At 40.8% G+C, this 19,201-nt stretch overlaps 1 protein-coding gene across 3 annotated transcripts in view; it reads right to left on the bottom strand.

The window, feature by feature from the left end:
• Positions 1-19,201, bottom strand: part of ipo13b (importin 13b) — a 146,847-nt gene that overhangs the window by 32,215 nt on the left and 95,431 nt on the right. For all 3 annotated transcript variants that reach the window (XR_010019923.1, XM_063064376.1, XM_063064375.1), the window contains 3 exons: positions 19,111-19,191; positions 9,871-10,008; positions 6,915-7,011 (listed from right to left, as the gene is read on the bottom strand). Coding sequence is in view for 2 of the 3 variants with exons in the window: in XM_063064376.1 (XP_062920446.1) it covers positions 6,915-7,011; positions 9,871-10,008; positions 19,111-19,191 (316 nt within the window). In the remaining variant the exon portion in view is untranslated. The remainder of the gene's footprint in view (positions 1-6,914; positions 7,012-9,870; positions 10,009-19,110; positions 19,192-19,201) is intronic.

Below are 19,201 nucleotides of genomic sequence, written 5' to 3'. Positions count from 1 at the left end.
ATTAATTATGTGCTGCCCGACACATAATTGTCGGCCCAGATCAGTGCCGATTGCGTCGTCTCTGATCTGGGCCGACATTTACATGTGGGGCGGCACCTAATTAATTAGCATGTTTATTTCGGCTTTTTTCTTAAAGATGTGCTGTGTGCCTCCCGGCTACTGCTGCATTCTCCGCAAATCGGTACAGTATCTGTCCGCGGCCTGGGTGTTGGGGTGGTGGGACACTGGGGTGTCATCTCGTCATCTGTTTCCATTAGAGCAGGTAGCTCATCTTCTCCCATGACTGCCCGCCTCGATGTCGAAGATCGAGGTTCGTCGTCTGCTGTGGCTGATGTGGAAGGCTTGCTTGACTGCTGATCCTCGCGTATTTTTCTATCATACAGTTCTTTGTAAGGACTCAAAGAATCTTGCAAATATCCCCTAAACCTACGTACCTTTTCATAAATTAAAGTCATACTTTATCATTACTCATTCGGTTTCGATTGTTATCCTTTCCTCTTCCAATTGCATCAGCTCTTCATCTATCAGTTTTTGGTCATGGGATGCCATAAGCTCTTCAACATCATCTTCGTCAGCTTCCACAAGCCAAACTCACTTTATCCTTACTTCGTTCACCACCATCAAAACGCTTAATTTTACGCTAAGTGTAACACCCTTACGAGCTCTTTCAGGCTTTTCCGACACCATAGAACTCATCTTGCAAACAACTGCTCACAGGCTCGTGTTAAAGCAATGCTGGCGATAATGCCATTCCGAATCCGGGGACAGCGGTGCTGCTTTTTATCACACGCTGACTTTTTCGCACGCCGAGTTTTTTTCGTAACAGTGAAAACACCTTCTGAAAGCGAAAACAGGGTACTAATGTAAGTCTTTCGTAACAGTGAGGTTTCGTAAAGCGAATGTTCGAAAAGCGGGGGACACCTGTACTTATACTTTCTACTTTATTGTCGCCAAACCATTGATACTAGAACGTACAATCATCACAGCGATATTTGATTCTGCGCTTCCCACTCCCTGGATTACAAATATTAAATATTAAAAAATTAAATTATAAATCATATATAGAAAATAGAAAAATGGAAAGTAAGGTAGTGCAAAAAAACCGAGAGGCAGGTCCGAATATTTGGAGGGTACGGCCCAGATCCGGGTCAGGATTCGTTCAGCAGTCTTATCACAGTTGGAAAGAAGCTGTTCCCAAATCTGGCCGTATGAGTCTTCAAGCTCCTGAGCCTTCTCCCGGAGGGAAGAGGGACGGAAAGTGTGTTGGCTGGGTGGGTCGTGTCCTTGATTATCCTGGTAGCACTGCTCCGACAGCGGGCGGTGTAAGGTGAGTCCAAGGACGGAAGATTGGTTTGTGTGATGTGCTGTGCCATGTTCACGATCTTCTGCAGCATCTTTCGGTCTTGGACAGGACAACTTCCATATGAGGTTGTGATGCACCCTAGAAGAATGCTTTCTACAGTGCATCTATAAAAATTAGTGAGGGTTTTAGGGGACAGGCCAAATTTCTTTAGTTTTCTCAGGAAGTAAAGGCACTGGTGGGCCTTCTTGGCAGTGAACTCTGCTTGGTTGGACCAAGTCAGGTCATTTGTGGTATTGACCCCGAGGAACTTAAAGCTTTTGACCTGTTCCACTTGCGTACCCCCCATGTAAATTGGGTCATGTGGTCCGCTACTCCTTCTGAAGTCAACAACCAATTCCTTCGCCTTGCTGATGTTGAGGGATAGGTTATTGTCTTCGCACCATGCCACCAGGTTCTTAATTTCCTCTTTGTACTCAAACTCATCATTACCCGAGATACGGCATACAATTGTTGTGCCACCTTATATATTGAGTTTGATGGAAACTTGGCTACACAATCATGGGTTTACAGTGAGTATAGCCGGGGGCTGAGTACACAGCCTTGTGGGGCACCGGTGCTCAGAGTGATTGTAGAGGAGAGCTTGTCCCCTATTTTTATAGCCTGGGTCCTGTCTGTGAGGAAGTTGAAGATCCAGCTGCAGATCTGAGTGCTAAGGGCCAGGTTCCGGAGCTTAGGAATCAGTTTATCTGGGCCAACATTTACATGCTGGGCAGTACCTAATTAATTAGCTTGTTTATTTTGGCTTTTTTCTTAAAGATGTGCTGGATGCGTCCTGGCTACCGCTGTACCGCTGCATTCTTCGCGGATCGATATCGGTTCACTGCCCGGAGGGTGGGGGCCACTGCACCACCCCAACCTCCGATGACTCAGCCTAACACACCATCATCAGTGTGCTCGGCGCTGTCTTCCCAATTCCCGTAAGTGATACTACACTGTACATACATTATTTCTACTTTATATATGCTGTGTATTTTTATGTGTTATTTGGTATGATTTGGCAGCTTCATAGCTTAAAGGTTACTGGAGAGAGTGTTTTTGCTGAGAGCGCTTGCGTGAGATTTTCTGCCGAAAACGCTTGCGCCGTGTTTTTGCCAAGAGCGCTTGCGTGAGATTTTTGCTACGGATAACAGTGCAGGCAATGATTGTAGAAAAGTATTTGTACTTTATATCGGCTGTGTATTTATCATATCATTCCTGCTTTTACTATAGGTTACTGTTATTTTAGGTTTTGTGTGTTATTTGGCATGATTTGGTAGGTTATTTTTGGGTCTGCAAACGCTCACAAATTTTTCCCATATAAATAAATGGTAATTGCTTCTTCACTTTATGACATTCCGGCTTACGAACCGTTTCACAGGAACACTCTACCTTCGGATGGCGGGGGAAACCCGGTACTACTATTGTAGTAGTAATATCACAAATGTTTTTTGAAAAATGTGAACAGACACACCTTATTTTCATACATTTCTCAAAAGCATAAGAAAATCTGAAAGCAGTGTAAAAGAGCAGCAAGCGGAGTCATTTCCACCTTGTCACTGGAAGCTCCACTGCCAGCTTAGAACCTCCTGAACACCACACATTGATAAAGAAAAAGAGTAGGGAAACCAGGGGAGATGAGCAATCATTTTCACCATTTCAAATTAACCATTGATTACCTTAAAAGTAAAGCAACCTGGGGAAAGATTTTAAAAACTTACTCCCCACATTTGTTCTAGATACTATAATATTGATATTAGAGTCAGAAAATTCTGGAAATATTCAGATCAGGTGTATTTATGCAGTGTAAAACAGGAGTTAAACTACCAGTCTGACTACCTCTCATCAACTTGGCAAAAGATTCTGGCAGTATGTCATCAACCTGAAATGCTAACTGTTCTCTCTCCATAGGTGTTACCTGTCCTTCAGATTTAGAGTACCTACAGTTTCTTGCTGAATAATACTCACAATGCATTAAATAAGTATTTATTACAATTGCATTAGAAGAGATTTTCGATATTTCAACAGACTGTAGTAAATACCTATGCCAAACAAACTAAATCGATTGGCATTTCATTGAAGCAAGAGTTTCCATTGATCTCAAACTTTTAAGTAGAAGCAAAATAACTCACAGGGTTTATCTTCTTGACAAACCAAGAGGAAAACTACAACTTACAACCATGTTTAACTGGTAGGATTCAACTCTCAATGAGTGGTTTAGCTTCCCTGATGCAGGTAGTTTGTCCAGACACATGCACAGATTTCCCTACACTCAATCATGAAATAATGATAATCTAGAACATTTAAGTCCAGTATAATGCGCTAAACTTCAAAATACACGAGTAATGTGACACTAAATAATTATTCAAACATTCAAAATCTGATTTTTTAAATAATATTATAGGTAAACAAAGAAGGCTATAAACGATAATGCATCATGATCATTGTTATAACGCATATCACTTATGTAACTGATTATTGACTGAAAAGTTCTGCAGCAAAGGCAGAAATCTGATGAGAGAATTTGAAACAAAGCTGCAAATGGAATAGGATAGCATATATGGCAAAGGTGAAACAGATAAAGATAAAATTGAAAGATCATTGATAATACAAGTTTCACAAGGGCCAAGAAGGAAATCAGAAGATCAAAGTTTAGTGGAATAAGATTAAAATAGATAGGAGATAGGTGTTCTGAACAAGTTGGCCATTGGTGCTAATTTTAAAAATCAAACATTGTTAAGTTATTGCAGTCAAAAGCATTAAGAAATGAGGAAAAGAGAAATTACAGGTATATAGCCATCAAATAGTGAATGATTATACAATCATTAAATGCTTGTTGGCTTATGCCTGTTCCTATGATTTAAGGAAAATTAAGGAAAAGCCTCACACAGATTTTTAAAAAGTATTTTGCTAAAAATATGTATTTTCCACAGATGTTGTTTGAACTACTGAGTGTTTAAGCACTTTCTGATTTTATCTCAGATTTCCAGATTCTGCAAACTGATTTTCTTTTACTTCGTAAACACGAGGAATTCTGCAGATGCTGGAAATTCAAGCAACACAAACCAAAGTTGCTGGTGAACGCAGCAGGCCAGGCAGCATCTCTAGGAAGAGGTACAGTCAACGTTTCGGGCCGAGACTCTTCATCCTGACGAAGGGTCTTGGCTCCAAATGTCGACTGTACCTCTTCCTAGAGATGCTGCCTGGTCTTTTACTTCTATTCCTCATATTTTTAATTTCTAAAATGAATGGGTCAAATTGCGTCGGATTCAATCTGCCAACCAGACGATTACCCAATAGCCATTCTAAACTGCACTGATGTATCTTAACTGGATTAACGGGTCCTGTAGCATCCAGCAAAGCAAGTAGTCATCAAATGGAGGAGTGCGATGGCCCTGCTCTGAAATACTTGTCAGTCTTTGACAGAAGCCAAACCTGGGGTTGTGACCTTGCCTCTAGTCAAACCTATTTTTCCTGACAATTAAAAACTATTAACAGTTATGCAAATTATTACAAAAAAGAAAGTTACTTATTACAAACACAGAACCGAAGTACAATATATCCTTTAAAAAAGTCATCATTCCCATTTAAGTAGATTAGGTCTACAATCCTATTGTCAGATCTGACTTGGCATAGTACCCCTAGCATAGTACTTTGAACTATTATGCTGTGAAATCCTTTCTGGACTCTGCGACGGCATTCCATGTAAAGCAATGTTAAATTTATGACCTTTTAATTCACATCCAGCACTTAATTCTGTTCAAATATGGCTTTGATGCCAAGATAATTCATGGTTCTGTATGGAAGTTTGAATTTTCTTCTGTACTTAGTATCGTCAGCTGATTATGCTCAACCTACTTTGGGGTCTACAGGACATGCTCCTTTTTTGAAAATATTGTTCAGCTAAAGGCTTCCAGATCTACGTGTCGTGCTTACTGTTTTGTTTTTGCTCTTTCAATAACTAAATCAAGACTTTCCTAAATCTTAGATATTTCCAAGATATTGTGTTGTATACATTATACTTCATTATTGATTTTGAACCTTGTGTGTGCAATTTTCACCTCATATTCTTTTAACAATTTGATCAAATAAAGAAACTTGGGGCCAATATTAAGGGTTTCAGAGCTTGGTTGAATCTCTTTTTTAGACGGCACCATCTTCCCAGGAATCACTGGCAAACTTTTGTTATACTAGGTTTATATTTCATTGGATTCAGAGATAAGATCTGTATAGAATGCTTGAGGTTTTGTCTCCAAGTCCTGTACATTTATTGCAAGACTTTCTCATTCTACCACTCCAAAAGCCTATGCAATAACAATGAACATCCAATTTGCCACCATAAATATTTGTATTTGTGTTTTGTGCTCACAGATATGCAAATCTCAGTAAAAACAAATATGTAAGAAACTATCACCATTCACAATATTCTAACCAACTACAAAAATAAAAAAAAACCATTCTATGCTACACTTGAGCCTCCATCTTCATGTTTGCTTATTCAAGAAAGTACATACATATTCCCAGGCATTCTGCATCTTCCTTGCAGATTAGTTCCTTTCCATACTCTACATTATCAACAAACTGAGTAAATAACATTTGGTCCCTTAAATCAGTATACCCGATTCTAAAGAGTAAAGCATCTTAGCACTGATTCTGTGGTACCCAACAGTAAACTTCTACCAATATGAAAGTTATGCACTTATCCTGGTTTCACTTTCTGCTCTTTAGCTAATCCTCGAACCATACTATTGCATTAATCCCAATACTATGATCTCTTAATAACATACCAGGGGAATGAGTCTCAAATGTTTTTTTAGAATCTACTAATTTCCCTCACCTATGTTGTAAACTATATCCTAAAAAAAATAAGATAAGTAAGAATTTTTTTAAGACAGTCATTTTTAGGTAATAAGGAAGCCAAAATAAACCTCCATCTGTTTTCTCCACTTCAATCTTATTATCTTGAGTTTTCAATTCCATACCTACCAAACACCAATAAATTTTATATATTTTTCAAATGCTTATCTAAGCTGATATGCAATTTGTGAAGGCTGAATTTAACTCTTCATCCATAGGCAACCCATTTCACAAACTGCACAGCAAACAATCACTGTAAGAGTAGTGAACAATACCTCAGAGTGGTTTGTGCTTTAATCATCCCAGAAAGAATACAAATATTCCCTTCATGCAATTGGGAGTACACAAATCATTAATGCAGCACATATGGAAATTGCCAACAGTGTAAATCATCTTCTCATCCACATTCGGTTGTTTTATTGGAAATCCAAGGTCATGAGACAAACAGACGTGATTTTACAAGAATCAAACATTTTATTTTTGCATCATATATGTAAAATGGTAATTTTTCATTGCTAATTACAGTAAATATTAAGTAACTTTAAGATTCAGGGAGGATTACGTGGCTGCATAAACCTCACTGAATAGCAATGAAACCAGGAAACATACAAGAAAACCACCAGCATGATCACTATGGTTGAAAGCTGAGCAAAAAAAAACATAGCAGCACACATTAGGTATGTCAAAATGATTCAAATTTAAAAGTATGATGACCTACCTTGTTGGAAGATTGAGAGGGTCACAGAAGTGACAAGGAGGAACAGAGCCTTTACTGGGACAAAATGAGTTGAATCAGTGGCAAATATGTGCACTAGCTGAAAAAGAGAATAACCCAAGTAAACAATACATTGTAGTCACGTAAGGAAAATAAAGGAGCTAGATCAAACAGAAAATCAATAAAAACCATTAATGAACAGTGACCTTGAAAATATTAATCTGGAGCACATCCTGCACGTTATGCAAATTGGGACTGGAGTAGAATAGAATGCATCAAGAATGTCAATTCGGTGAGTACCTCACCAAGATAATGGTACACTTCTAATTCTTTTTAATTGCTTTTTCACTAGCATGGCTTCATAATTCCTTCTAAAAGTATCTTTGACCACTACTCACTCTCCTCTCTCTCTCTCTACACTAAAGACTTGCGTGGTTAGGCACATCTCAAACGCCATCTATAGATATACCGATGACACCACAGTTGTTGACAGAATCTCAGATGGCATTGGGAAGACGTAGAGATGGATCAGCAGGTTGGATGGTGTTGCACTCATTCTGGAATTCAGGAAAGCAGAGTCAGGAGAACACGCACCAGTCCTCATTCAGGGGTCAGTGGTGAAAAGTAGAGCAGCTTCAAGTTTCTGGCATCAATATCTCAGAGGATCCATCCTAGGCCAACAAATTGATGAAATCACAAAGATTTGGTATGTCATCAAAGACTCTAGCAAATTTCTACAGATATATGCTGGAGAGCATTCTGACTGCTTATATCACCACCTAAAATGGAGGCTCCATTGTGCAGAATCAAAGAGGCTGCTGAGGGTTGTCGACTCAGTCTGGCATAAGCCTTCCCACCACTGCAGACATCTTCAAAAGACGATGCCTCAAAAGGGCAGATTTCATCATTAAGGATGCTCACCACCTTGTATATGCCCTCTTCTTATTACTACCATCGAGAAGATATAGATGAATAACCACATTCAATATGTTAGGAATAGACTGTTACCTCTGCCATCTGTTTTATGAATGGTCCATGAACCCATGAACACTACCTCGCTATTCCTCTTTTTCACTATTTAGTTTATATAAAATAGTAATTTTTAATGTATTGCACTGTGCTGCTGCTACAAAACAACAAGTTTCATGACATACGTTAGTGATAATAACCATGATTCTGTTAATAAATAACTATCCCATGGAGCCACAAAGAACAATTAAATCAATTTAAAAATAGCTACAGACATTGCCATGATTGGGTGCAGCCATTTAGAAATGCTGCTCTGAGTGCTTGTTCAATGCACTTATTTGATTAATATATGGCCTTACTTAACCGTGCTTTCCAAATTCATCTTCAAACGAGGGTGAAGAATTCTACTTGCAAAAGACACAATTTACATCTGAACAAATTATTAGGATTTTTTTAAAAGAAGAAAGATGTGCTGTTGATAAGGGGAACTAATCCATATGCTACACTTAGATTTCCATAAAGGATATGACAAACACTACTGTAGAAATAAGTCATTATACTTTACATGCTAGTTTAGGGCAGTAGGTTCCTGCACCAAGTCTGGACTACACAAAAACAAATTATTGTTAATTGGAAAACATTCAGCGGTTCAGATAGCACATCAAAACAGAAATAATGTGAACGGCCTCCATCTCAAAAGCTACTATCTGTGATTCCAGTTGGAACAATTAGCATTCAGCCACTGTCAAATGTAGAAATTCTAAAGGTGACAGATTCAGTTTACTGATACAAATTTTACTGAGAAACAGAAGGCTGGAATTGCTGGAATCTGGAACATAAATTAACCTGCTGGAAAAAATAGCAGATCAACCAATACCTGTGAAAGCAACAGGGATACATTGAGCTTTTAGTTGAGACCCTACACTAACACAGGAGCTGATGTAGGATCCTATACCAGAAGAGCTGTCATTCTACTGATCTCAAAGGAGATTGTACAGTTTGGTTTGAGAAAGCAAAGAGAAAGTTAAGTTACATTTTACTAGAAAATCTTCACCTTAATTTGTTTTTAATATGTTAACTGTTATCTTTTTGTTTGAATATAATCATATTGATTAGAGGAGAATGGCCAGACTGGTTCAAGCTGACAGTAACTCAAATAAACTATGCATTACAATAGTAGTGTGTTGAAGAGCATCTCTGAATGCACAGCACAACAGTCTGTACCGGCACTACCGGCAGGGTGCTCCACAGACCACTGGACATAGCAGAATTCCAAGCACCTATCTCTGACTTCTCTAAATTTTAGTCCTTTCACTTTAAAAAGATGTCCTCTGGTATTGACCAATGCCACCCTGGGAGAAAGGCACAGGACGTCCATACCTATCCCTCTCATAACCTTAATACACCTTTAACAAGTGACCTCGCATTCTCCTTCACTCCAAAGAAAAAAGCTCCAACTCAATCTTTGCTCATAAGGTTCAGTTTAAAACTTCAGTTCAAATTAATCAAATTTCATCAGTGATACTTGGTTCGTTTATATTTTTTCTGCTTTTTTCAGTACTTTGGGCTATATTTGAGATGAACCAAAGAAGCACCATGTTTTGGATGTGAAAATTTGTATTGAACAGTAGTGAATCCAAAAGAATTTAACAGAAGTATACTCAAGAGCCTGGTGCTTAAAATCATAGTTCAGGTTTTCGTGACTCCTTCTGTCCCCTCTAAAATCTGCATGAACAACAAACTGGTGTTATAGCATAAAAGTTGTTTTAGTCCACATAATGGTTAGTTATTTCATTATGTGCTTGTGTTAATTCACTTATATGATCGAAATAAGTTTGCCTGTACATATGGCACAGGCAACCAGCCAAAGGAATGGAAAAGTGTATTTATCAGAAAAAACATAAATGTTTCTCTAATTCCATAGAATAAGAAAAAAAATCTAAATGGAAGAATATGTTATTTTATTTTTTAAAAAAAGCTTTGATTCTACCTGGCGTGTTAGTTCCAATGCAGATGCCTGTGGAATAGTACTGTACATCTGACCCAGCATTTCTGAAAGCTGTGGGATCATCGGAGCAAAATCATCCAGAAGAGTTTTCACAGACTTTTCGAAGATTGCGCAAACAGCCTAAAAATGATAAAGCCTCAATTATTAAAATAGCAAAGGATAAATTAGAATGTTTCTTACAATAAAGATCTTGACAAACAAAGCCAAATAGAAGCCTTCTTTAAAGAATAAATATTTTACAACTAATAAATATCGCTTTAAAGCACAAAAACACAACCGAGAACCTTCCCAGCCAACAAGGCAAATACAATATTGGAGCAAAGAGTGAAAAATAAATAAAATCTCTTTTTAAGAAAGGAAAGGGAGACAAAATTGAGAACTACGAACATTTACCTGACTTTAGTAGGAAAGATATGAGAGAACACTTAAAACTAATAATTTATAAAGGGACATCCTGCGTTAACAAATCTCTTAAGAGATTTTTAGCATTACATCTAGTAGATTATAAAGGACCAAATATCGCTGTGATGATTATACGTTCTAGTATCAATTGTTTGGCGACAATAAAGTATAGTGTGGCATATTTGAAAAAAAAATCGAAGATCAAAAGTTCAAAGTAAATGTATTATCAAAGTAGTTATATGTAACTAGATACAACCCTGACATTCATTTTCTTGTGGGCATTCACAGTAAATATAAGAAACACAACAAGAATCAATCACCGCACGCAACAGCATGGACAAACAACCAACATACAAAAGACAACAAACTGTGCAAATACAAAAAGAAAATAATACAGGTGTCCCCCGCTTTTCGTATGTTCACCCTACGAAACCTCACTGTTACGAAAGACCTACATTAGTACCCTGTTTTCGCTTTCAGAAAGTGTTTTCACTGTTACGAAGAAAGGCAGCGCGCGATAAAAAATCAGCGCGCGCCCCAAGCAGCCGCTCTGCCCCGGATTCGGAATGGCATTGCTTAAACACGTTGCATTGAGCAGCCGTTAGCAAGATGAGCTCTAAGGTATCGGAAAAGCCTGAAAGAGTAAGGGTGTTACACTTAGCATAAAACTAGACATAATTAAGCGCTTCGATCGTGGTGAACGAAGTAAGGACAAAGTGAGTTTGGCTTGTGGAAGTTGACGAAGATGATGTCGAAGAGGTTTTGGCATCCCATGACCAAGAACTGATAGATGAAGAGCTGATGCAATTGGAAGAGCAAAGGATAACAATCGAAACCGAATGCAACCGAATGCAGAAAGTGAAGCAACTGCGTGAGATTTTTGCTGCAATGATAAAGTACGACTCTAATTTTGAAAGGGTATGTAGGTTTAGGGGACATTTGCAGGATGGATTGAGTGCTTACAAACAACTGTATGATAGAAAAATGCGCGAGGCTCAGCAGTCAAGCAAGCCTTCCACATCAGCCACAGCAGACGACGAACCTCGACCTTCGACATCGAGGCGGGCATCGAAGATGAGCTGCCTGTTCTAATGGAAACAGACGACAAGATGACACCCCCGTGCCCCACCACCCCAACACCCAGGCCCCGGACAGATACTGTACCGATTCGCGAAGAATGCAGCGGTAGCCGGGAGGCACACAGCACACCTTTAAGAAAAAAGCCAAAATAAACATGCTAATTAATTAGGTGCCGCCTAGCATATAATTATCCGCCCAGATCACAGGCGATGCAATCAGCAATCGCCTCTGATCTGCGCCGACATTTACCTGCCGGGCAGCACCTAATTAATTAGCATGTTTATTTCGGCTTTTTTCTTAACGATGTGCTGTGTGCCTCCCAGCTACCACTGCGTTCTTTGCAGCAATGTATCGCGTCGGCCACCCGGAGGGTGGGGGCCACTGCACCACCCAGCCTGCGACGACTCAGTCTAACACACCATCATCAGTGTGCTCGGCGCTGTTTTCCCAATTCCGGTAAGTGATACTACACTGTACATACAATATTTCCACTTTATATAGGCTGTGTATTTTTACATGTTATTTGGTAGATTTGGCAGCTTCATAGTTTAAAGGTTACTGGAGAGCGCGTTTATGCCAACAGCGCTTGCATTGAGATTTTCACTACGGAGATCTGTGCAGGCAATCGTTGTAGAGAAGTATTTCTACTTTATATAGGCTGTGTATTTATCATATAATTCCTGCTTTTACTATATGTTACTGTTATTTTAGGTTTTATGTGTTATTTGGCATGATTTGGTAGGTTATTTTTGGGTCTACGAACGGTCACAAAATTTTCCCATATAAGTAAATGGTAATTGCTTCTTCGCTTCACGATATTTCGGCTTACGAACCATTTCATAGGAACGCTCTACCTTCGGATGGCGGGGGAAACCTGTAATAATTATTAATAAATAGCCAGCTGGTGGCGAAGTGGTATCAGCACCGGACTTCGGAGCGAAGGCTCCCGAGTTCGAATCCAGCCAGCTCCCTTGCACGCTTTCCATCCGTGCTGGGTTGAGCATCAAGCTAGAAACTCAGCCTCGTAAAAATAAGAAAGCCTGCTAAAAAAATGCCATCATGACAGCGTCCCAATGACTCCACTCAGAGTTAAGGGCTTTCTTCTTCTTCTTATTATTATTATTATTATTATTAACAAATAGGCAATAAGTATTGAGAACATGAGATGTGCAGGTCTTGAAAGTGAGTCCATAGGTTGTGGTAGGAACAGTTCAATGATGGGGTGAGTGAATCTATCCCCTGGTTCAAGAGCCTGATGGCTGAGGGGTAATAATTGTTCCTGAAACTGGTGGTGTGGGTCTTGAGGCTCCTGTACCTCCTTCCTGATGGCAGCAGCGAGAAGAGAGCGTCGCCTGGATGATAGGGGTCCTTGATGATGGACGCTGCTTTCCTGCGACAGTGCTCTGTGCAGATGTATGCAATTGTGGGAAGGGCTTTACCCATGATGAACTGGGCCATATCCACTACTTTTTGAGGGTTTTCCATTCAAGGGCATTGCTGTTTCCATACCAAAATGTGTTGTAACCTGTCAATATACTCTCCCTCATACATCTATAGAAGTTTGTCAAAGTTTTAGATGACATGCTGCATTGTCACAAACTCCAAGAAAGTAGAGGCACTGCCGTGCTTTCTTTGTAATGGCACTTACATGCTGGACCCAGGACAGATCCCCTGAAATGATTACACCAAGGAATTTAAAGTTGCTGACCCTCTCCACCTCTGATCCTCCAAGGAGGACCGGCTCATGGATTTCCAGTTTCCTCCTTCTGAAGTCAATAATCAGCTCCTTGGTCTTGCTGACAATGAGTGAGAGATTGTTCTTGTGACAATATGGACTGAGGACTGGTTAACGGACAGAAAATATTAGCAATGGACATGTCATTTTTGAATTGCTGGGCTGTAACCAAAGGGACAAGAAACAGTGTCTCAGGATGCTGGCAATCAAAATCGATGAAATAGAGCCAGAGGACAGAGCAAATTGTGAGTAAGACGTATAGATGTTTCAAGATGCCCAGAGAAAGTTACCAAGATGGGGTCAAGCCCACAAAGGTACATGAACACAATGAGAATTTTAAGTTTTGTGGCCGGCAGTTTTAAAGCATTTCCTCTGTATCATTCATAAATATCGAAGTTCAATTACTGAGTAACAGTGTAATCATCAATTTTCAAATATAGTATGTCTCATAACATTCATAAAACATATTATGAATTGCTTGTTAGCCCTAAACAGAGTCATACCACATAGAAATGGGCTGTTCAGCCTGCCGTGTACATGCCCACCTATCACAGAGAAAATTTTGCATCCAATTTGCTAATTTACCATGGATTCCATGAACTGCTAGTTTCCCCACACAAGATCTTGTCACAGGCCTTATGAAGTCCACGTAGTTCACATCAACTCCATGAGCTAAAACATTTGGTTAGCTCATCAAAAATTTCAATCTCTTTGGTGACCACCTTAAATTAGTCCCCGTCTTTCTAGGTGCAGATTTCTGTCTTTCAGAATGTTTTCCAATAATTTCCCTAACACTGACATTGCAGACCTGTAGTGTTACTTACAGACCTGGCAGAGAAAAAAGTTTTCTACAAATGGATTCATTGGATCATTCGGGTGTAACTGCAATGGTCAATGTGGTGAAATTGAAGTACATCCTATAGTAGAAAAAAATAACTTTACAATAGACCACAAGACTATAAGACATAGGAGCAGAATTAGGCCATTCAGTCCATCGAGCCCACTCCACCATTTCATCATGGCTGATCCTGGATCCCATTCAACCCCATACACCAGCCCTCTCACCATATCCCTTGATGCCCCAACCAATCAGAAACATATCAACTTCTATTCTGTATGCACCCATGGGCTTGGCTTCCACCGCAGCCTGTGGCAGAACATTCCACAGATTCACCACGCTTTGGTTAAAAAAGTTCCTCCTTACCTCTGTTCTAAAAGGTCACCCCTCAATTTTGAGGCTGTGTCCTCCAGTTCTGGATACCCCCACCAGAGGAAACATCCTCTCTACATCCACTTTATCTAGTCTTTTCAACATCTGGTAGGTTGGAGGCCAAATAGCTCCTCCCAGCAACACTAATTCTCTGCACTTGCCACTAATTAACAGCCCTGATTTTTCCCTACAAAAAGCATCATTTCAAATATTGATCTATTTTTGTCTTAAACATGCCTCTATGCAAGTATGATGCCTTTGTTCACTTGTTAGCCTTCTTTTTATCAACAAGGAGAAATTATTCTTCTCTTTCACCTTTATTACTTACTCTACTCCAACAGATCCCCCCTTATAACAACCATTCATTGAAACATTTAGTATTGCACTTGTACAGTGTTAGACACACATTTATTTACAATACTCACCCTGAGATTAAAGACTGTGTACTAGTTTTATACCATCAAATTCAAAGCAACACATAGCACACACAAAATGCTGTGGGAACTCAGCAGCTGGGGCAGCATCTATAGAAATGAATAGATGGTTGAAGTTTCAGGCCGAGATCCTTCTTAAGGACTGAGAAGGAAGGGGGAAAATGTCATAATAAAAAGGAGAGGGGGGAGGGGAAAGGAGGGAAAGGAGGGAAAGGAGGGAAAGGAGGGAAAGGAGGGAAAGGAGGGAAAGGAGGGAAAGGAGGGAAAGGAGGGAAAGGAGGGAAAGGAGGGAAAGGAGGGAAAGGAGGGAAAGGAGGGAAAGGAGGCTAGCTGGAAGGTGATAGGTGAAACCAGGTAGGTGGAAAAGATCAAGGTCTGGAGAAGAAATAATCTGATAGGAGAGGAGAGTGGGCTGTAGGAGAAAGGGAATGGGGTGGGGATCCAGTGGAAAGTAATAGGCAGGTGAAAACAAGTAAAAGGTAAGAAAGGGGAACATAGGAAAGGGAGGGTGTTTTTTGATACTGAAAGGAAATACCAATATTCATGCCATCAGGCTGAAGGCTACCCAGACAAGGTGTTGGCCTCAACCCTGAGAGTGACCTCATCTTGGCACGAGAGGAGGCCATGGACCGACATGGGAACCAGAGTTAAAATGTTTGGCCATCGGGAAGTACCACTTGTGGCAAATGATGCAAAGGTGCACGATGAAGCGGTCCCCCAATTTACGACAGGTCTCACCAATGTCAGGGAGGCCGCATTAGGAGCACCGGACACCATAAACAACTGCAGCAGATTCATAGGTAAAGTGTTGCCTCACTGGGGCCATGAATGGAGGTGAGGGAGGAGATGTATGGGCAGGTGTAGCACGGGCCACTTGCAGAGATAAATGCCAAGAGGGAGATTACTGGGGAGCAATGAATGGACAAGGGAATCGCACAGGGAGCAATTCCTGTTGAAAGCAGGTAGGTGGGGTAAGGTAAAGATATATTTAGTGGTTGGATCCCTTTGGAGATGGCTGAATTTGTGGAGGATAGCGTATTGGATGCAGAGGCTGATGGGGGGGTAAGTAAGGACAAGAGGAACTATCACTATTAAGATGGCGGGAAGATAGGGTGAGCACGGATGTACATGAAAGAGAGGATGGGTAGAGCTATAGCTGAGATAACTGTGGGAATCAGTAGGTTTATAAAAGACTTCAGTTAACAGTTTCTCTCCAGAGATAGAGACAGAGAATTGAGAAAGGGGAGAGAGGTGTCAGAGATGGATCAAGTGAATTTAAGGACAGGGTGGAAGTTAGAAGCACAGTTGATAAAATTGACGAGTTCAGCATGAGTGCATGAGGCAGCGTCCATGCAGTTATCAGTGTAGTGGAGGAAGAGTTGGGGAGTATAACCAGGGAAAGCTTCGAACATTGTCTGTTCTACATAGTTAATGAACAGGCTGGTACAGCTGGGCACCATGCCAGTGCCTATGGCTACCCCTCGATTTTGGAGAAAGTGGGAGATGCTGAAGGAAAAATTGTTGAGAATGAGGACCAATTCTGCCAAACAGAGGAAGGTGGTGGAGAAGGGAGATTGGTTGGTTCTTTTGTCAAGAAAGAAGCAGAGAGCTTTGAGGACTTCTTGATGGGTGATAGAAGTGTATAGTAACTGAACATCCATGGTGAAGATGAAGTGGTCAGGGTCAGGGAATTGAAAGTTATTTGGGCAATCGAGGGCATGAGAAGTGTCGCTGATGTAGGTGGGAAGGGATTGAATGAAGTGGGATAAAATGGAATTGAGATGTGAGGACACGAGTTCAGTGGGGCAAGAGCATGCAGAGACAATAGGCCTACTCAGTCAGGTTTGTAGATTTTGGATGGGAGTTAGAAGCAAGCAGTGTGGAGTAAGGGAACTGAATTTAGTGGCAGTAGATGGGAGTTTTCCAGAGTTGATGAGGTCAGTGATGGTGTCAGAGACAGGTCTTCTGATAGCCCAGAGTGGGGTCCTCTTCAAGGAGTAGGAATGAGGAGATGTCTGAGAGTTGTCGCCTGGCCTTAGGAAGGGAGACGTCAGTGCGCCACATTACAACAGCACTCCCTTTGTTTGCAGGTTTGATGGTAAGGTTGGGATTGGTGCAGAGGGAGTGGACAGCAGTATGTTCAGTGGGGGTAAGACTGGAGACGCAAAGAGGAGTGCTGAAGTCGAGAAAGTTGATGTCTCTTTGGCAATTCAAGATGAAAAGAACCAGAGTGGGGTGACTAACAAGAAGAAGAGGGTTGAAGGCAGGAGGAGTCTTCAGCACAGGGTGTGGAATACTTGCTGAAGAAGTAGGCTGGAGCCGGAGCTAAAGGCTGCACAATTAGCCATCTGAAGGTGTCTGGGGTCGTAGGAACCGGCATTGATGGTAGTGGAACCCAGAGATCATTGGCAATAGTGGTGTCACTGGGCTGTCGGGGTCGGGGTCGGGGATGGAGTCGGCGAGATCCGTAATCTGGGGGAGTCCAAAGTAATCGAGGGCAGAACAGGAAGCAGCAGAGATCGCAGTCCGGGGCCGGTAGAATCTGCTGTCTGGAGACGGGCAATCTTCTGATCCTTACTGAATACAAGGGATATGAAGAACCGGCAGTGGAAGGCGTGGATACGGCAGAGAACAAAATGTCGGAGAGGTCAAATTCTAACTTCACTTTAAGGCATTGATGAATAACATTAGCTAAAATGTAGAACATCATTCTAAACAATCCAGAGCTTTATGCAGAGTGAGGTTTTTAAGATCTTCTCCAACTTCCCATAGGCAGCATCTATAGGAAGAGGTAAAATCGACGTTTCGGGCCGAGACCCTTCGTCCCGACCCGAAACGTCAACTGTACCTCTTCCTATAGATGCTGCCTGGCCTGCTGCGTTCCACCAGCATTTTGTGTGTGTTGCACCAACTAAGGCTATAGCTACAGTAAATGCAGATAAACAGACAACACCAAAGTTGACCAGCAGTAATTTAATATTGATTGTTACCAGGTAACTAGCTCATCAATGCATACTATCTTCCTTTAAAGGTAATTCTGAGAGATCAACATGAAAGTTAACCTGCAGTAACAAAGTCGTTCGTGCAAATGGAAGTCCCATAGTATAAAGTAAAGTAGAAAACTAAGTAACCATTTGGACAAAGAAAGCAATGTCTGGATAGGCAATCAAAAGTGTGACTCTATACCTACATTCTCCTCCATCTGTACAAATCCTGAACTTCATGCTGTACTCATACAGCACAAATGCAATTCCCCACCTTCTCATGGAAGTCATGGTTTAAGATATCTAGCCATGAAGTTCCCCACTTTCCTTTCAGCTTCAAGTTCCAAGGAGTGAACATCACTGATAGCCTGTCCTGGCCCAACCACCTAGACGCAACAGCCAAGAAAGTTCAGCAATCTTCCAATTTCCTCAGGGAGTTAAAGAAATTTGGCATGTCCCTGTTGACCCTTACCAATTTTTATCGCTACACCACACAGAGTCTTACATGGATGCATCATGGCTTGGTACAGCTGCTGCTCTGCACATGACCACACGAAACTGCAGAGTTGTGGACATAGCCCAACACATCACAGAAACCTGCCTCTCCTCCATGGACTTTGTTAACTCTTGCTGCCTCAGTACAGCACACAGCGTAATCAAAGACCCCACCCATGCCAGACATGCTCTCTTCACCCCAATCCATTGGGCAGAGGATACAAAAGCCTGAAACCACATACCAGGAAGCTCAAGGACACCTTCCACCCCACTGTTGTAAGACTTTTGAATGATTCCCTAGTACAATTAGATGGACTCTTAACTTCACAATCTTACTGTTTACCTGCGCTGCATTTTTTCTGTAGCTAATACGTACTATTTGCCATTCTTTTATAATGGTACCTTGTACTAGCTCAATGCACCGTGTAATGTTTGATCTGTATGATCAGTACACAAAAAACACTGTACTTCAATACATATGACAATAATAAACCAATTCCAATTCAACTTTCCTCTTCACACTTTGACCAAAGGTGGTCACTCTTCCAACGTCCTTTATCTGACATGCATTTTGACTGATTATACCAGCAATATTTTGAATGCAAAAAGGTGCTACAAAAATGTAAACTGCTACTCCAACAAACAAAAAAAATTAAATACAAATTCAAATTACATTTTGTGCTGATGCACTGACATGACTTGCAAATATAACACCCTAACACTGAAAATTACTTGATGTACAGAAAAGCTACAAGCTTAGAAACACAGCTGACTGATATTTCCTTTCCTTTTAAAAGCCACGCTGTATATACAAAAACATGAATCTTAAGTCAACATTGAAAACAAATCACAGAACTAACATTACTCTACGATTTATCTTACCTCAACAACCTGAGCATCATTCAGCCATTTAGACAGAACTTTCTGTATTAGTTGGAAGACTTGTTGGAGAACCACCACAACCTGTGGGGAA

Source organism: Mobula hypostoma, chromosome 12 (assembly GCF_963921235.1).
Source record: "Mobula hypostoma chromosome 12, sMobHyp1.1, whole genome shotgun sequence".
In the NCBI taxonomy this organism is placed as follows: domain Eukaryota; kingdom Metazoa; phylum Chordata; class Chondrichthyes; order Myliobatiformes; family Myliobatidae; genus Mobula; species Mobula hypostoma.
The sequence above is the reverse complement of the archived record's forward strand: the minus strand, read 5'-3'. Positions and strand labels throughout refer to the sequence as shown.